This window comes from Alligator sinensis, unplaced genomic scaffold (assembly GCF_000455745.1).
Source record: "Alligator sinensis unplaced genomic scaffold, ASM45574v1 scaffold634_1, whole genome shotgun sequence".
NCBI classification, from domain to species: domain Eukaryota; kingdom Metazoa; phylum Chordata; order Crocodylia; family Alligatoridae; genus Alligator; species Alligator sinensis.
Window position 1 is genome coordinate 457,949 of NW_005842558.1, and position 2,733 is coordinate 460,681.

Here is a 2,733-nt window from a genome sequence, read left to right on the forward strand (position 1 = left end):
TGCCCCCGGAAGCCCAGCCCACTCCCAGGGCACGGGAGAGAGCCCGGCGTGGGGGGATGAGGCATGCGCGAGGCGGGGGTGGGGCGGGGTGGGGTGGGGCGAGGGGGTTGAAGAGGGGACCGGTTCCCAGCCCCCACTCAGTGCCCACACTCCCAGGAGGCAGAGAAGGGGCAGGGAGCACCCCCAGTCTGCAGCCTGCCCCACCTCGGGGGCTACGGAGACGGGGGGAATCGTACCGACATGGGGCTCACTCAGTGCCGTGAGCAGGAGACGGGCAGCAGCACCGTGTACAGGGCAACTGGGGCGGGAGGGGGCAGCACCAGTGCAGGGGGGAGCCACAGTGCCCACACTCCCAGGAGGCAGAGAAGGGGCAGGGAGCACCCCCAGTCTGCAGCCTGCCCCACCTCGGGGGCTACGGAGACGGGGGGAATCGTACCGACATGGGGCTCACTCAGTGCCGTGAGCAGGAGACGGGCAGCAGCACCGTGTACAGGGCAACTGGGGCGGGAGGGGGCAGCACCAGTGCAGGGGGGAGCCACGGGGCGGGCAGTGGAGGAGCAGGAGGGGGGAGAGGCGTCAGGTTCCCAGCTCAGCACCAGTCGTTGACACACACACGCACGCACACGCACGAGAAAACCGAAGCGCGTCACAGACAGCCGGACAGACAGGGACGGACAGACACGGCCCCCGGCACAGGGTTGTGGGGAAGGGGGACTCAGCCGCCCCCCCTCCCTCCCCCTGCTCCATGGAGAGCAGCAGGCGGGGTTAGTATTAAGAGACGTAGGGACCCCGGAGTCCGGGCCCCTCCTTGGCAGTGGGATGCAGGTTGTGGGGGCATTAGCTGTCCAGCCCCCCCCAGCCGAGGCTTCCCTGCAGGGTACAGTTGTCAAAGCTGTACCCAGCTCCTCCGCGCCCCCAGCCCTGTAGGCAGCATCTGGGATGTGGGGGGCAGAGAGGTGCCACGGGGTGTGGGGGGCAGATGCCCCCTCACATCTTGCCCCCGCTGGCACCAAAGCCCAGTTCACTGCGGGGCGACCGCCCAGAGGCCGCCTCCCGCAGGGCCCCCCAGTCGCCCTCGGCCCCACCAGCCGTCGGGAGCTCTTTTTTGGGGGTAACCCCCGGTGGGCCCCCAGGAAGGCTGGCAGCCCCCCCCGACAGGCGGTGGCGGCGCTCGCAGTGGCCCTTGTGGCGCATGAAGCTGTCTCGCCACATGAACTTCTTGGCGCAGACGTCGCACTCGTACGGCTTGAGGCCGGTGTGTGTCTTCATGTGCTCGGTGAGGTGGTGCTTCATCTTGAACTTCTTGTTGCAGACGGGGCAGTCAAAGGGGCGCAGGTTGAGGTGCATGTTGACGTGCCGGTCACGCATGCTCTTGTGCGAGAAGGCCTTGCCGCAATGGCACATGAATATCTTGTTGCCATCGCCAGCACCAGCTGCCAGCTGCACAGCCCCATGCTCCACAGGCGCCTGGGGCGGGAACACCAGGATCTGGTTGCCCTGCATGTCCAGGGGCAGGAGGGAGCGCTGGGTGAAGCCGGCCCCGCCTGGCGACTCCTCCAGGCCCTCGTAGGGCGAGGGGAAATCGTCCGAGGACTCGCAGAAGTTGACCTGCTCCTCCAGCTTGGAGCCAGGCGGCTCTGTCAGCGTGCGCACGTCGCTGATGCTGAGCGGGGGCTCGCCGCGGGCCGGCCCCACGTCCACAGGGTCCTCGTCCTCCTCGCACGTCAGCACCAAGTCTTCCTGCAGACGTTCCTTCTTCACGTATACCCACTGCTTCTGCGGCATGATGCTGGGCTGCACGTAGGCCGGGCGCCGGCCCCCGCCGCCACCCCCGTCCCCGCCGCTGTCGCTCACATCATCGTCCGTCTCCAGGATGAATTTGCTGCCCCCAGAGAAGGGCTCAGGGCAGCGCGATGGGCCCTTCTCGGCCTGGAAGATGACCTCCTCGTCGGGGCCATCCGAGCCCTCGCGCTCCAGCGCCCCGGCGCTGCCACCACGGGCTGCGTACTTGGGGGCGCCGTGCTCAGGCGCCTCACCTGCTTCACGGGGGCTGAAGTAATTGCTGCTGCTGGGCGACTGGTTCTCACTGGTGCGGCTGGAGTGGGCACGGAAAGAGGAAGAGGAGGAGGCTAAGGAGGAGGATGGTCCCACGCCGCCCCCACTGCCTGCCCGGCCCTCCTTGAGCAGCTCCGTGCACTTGTCCACGATGTGCCACATCTGCAGGACGCTGCCCACAGTGAGGAAGTTGACGATCTCGTCGGCCGCCATGCTGAGCCGGCCCGTGTAGGCTGCGCCGAGCACCGTCTCGAAGGCGCCAGGGTCCATGACGCTGGGCAGCACCACGGACGTCATGTTCTTCAGCAGCACCTGGTCATGGAAGTAGGGCGAGGAGGCGGCCAGCACGGCCCGGTGGGCACGGAAGATGCGACCCTGCACATGGATGGAGATGTCGCACAGCTTCCCCTCCACCCGCTGCTGGTTCAGGTTCTCCAGCAGGGCGCTCGCCACCTCGGGGAAGTCCACGTGCACGATGGCGCCGCCCCCGCCGTCCATGGCGCCTGTGGGCACACGAGGGGTCAGGGCGGGCAGTGCGCCCGGGCAGGAGCCCCAGCACAGCACCCTTCCCTGGGGACCCCTGCCCAGCTACACCCTGCACTCTGCCCTGCCCACACCCGCTGGCCCCGCCCCCTCGGATCCCCGCAGCGCCCGACGGGGGCGGGGCTCTGTCGCGCC

At 68.6% G+C, this 2,733-nt stretch overlaps 1 protein-coding gene across 1 annotated transcript; it reads right to left on the reverse strand.

Annotated features, from left to right (window-relative positions):
* Nucleotides 1-352: 352 nt before the first annotated feature.
* ZBTB22 (zinc finger and BTB domain containing 22) lies at nt 353-2,644 on the reverse strand. Its single transcript, XM_006032295.2, has one exon. It carries the CDS (start codon nt 2,551-2,553, stop codon nt 988-990), a length of 1,566 nt encoding a protein of 521 aa, XP_006032357.1. The 5' UTR covers nt 2,554-2,644; the 3' UTR covers nt 353-987.
* Nucleotides 2,645-2,733: the final 89 nt, after the last annotated feature.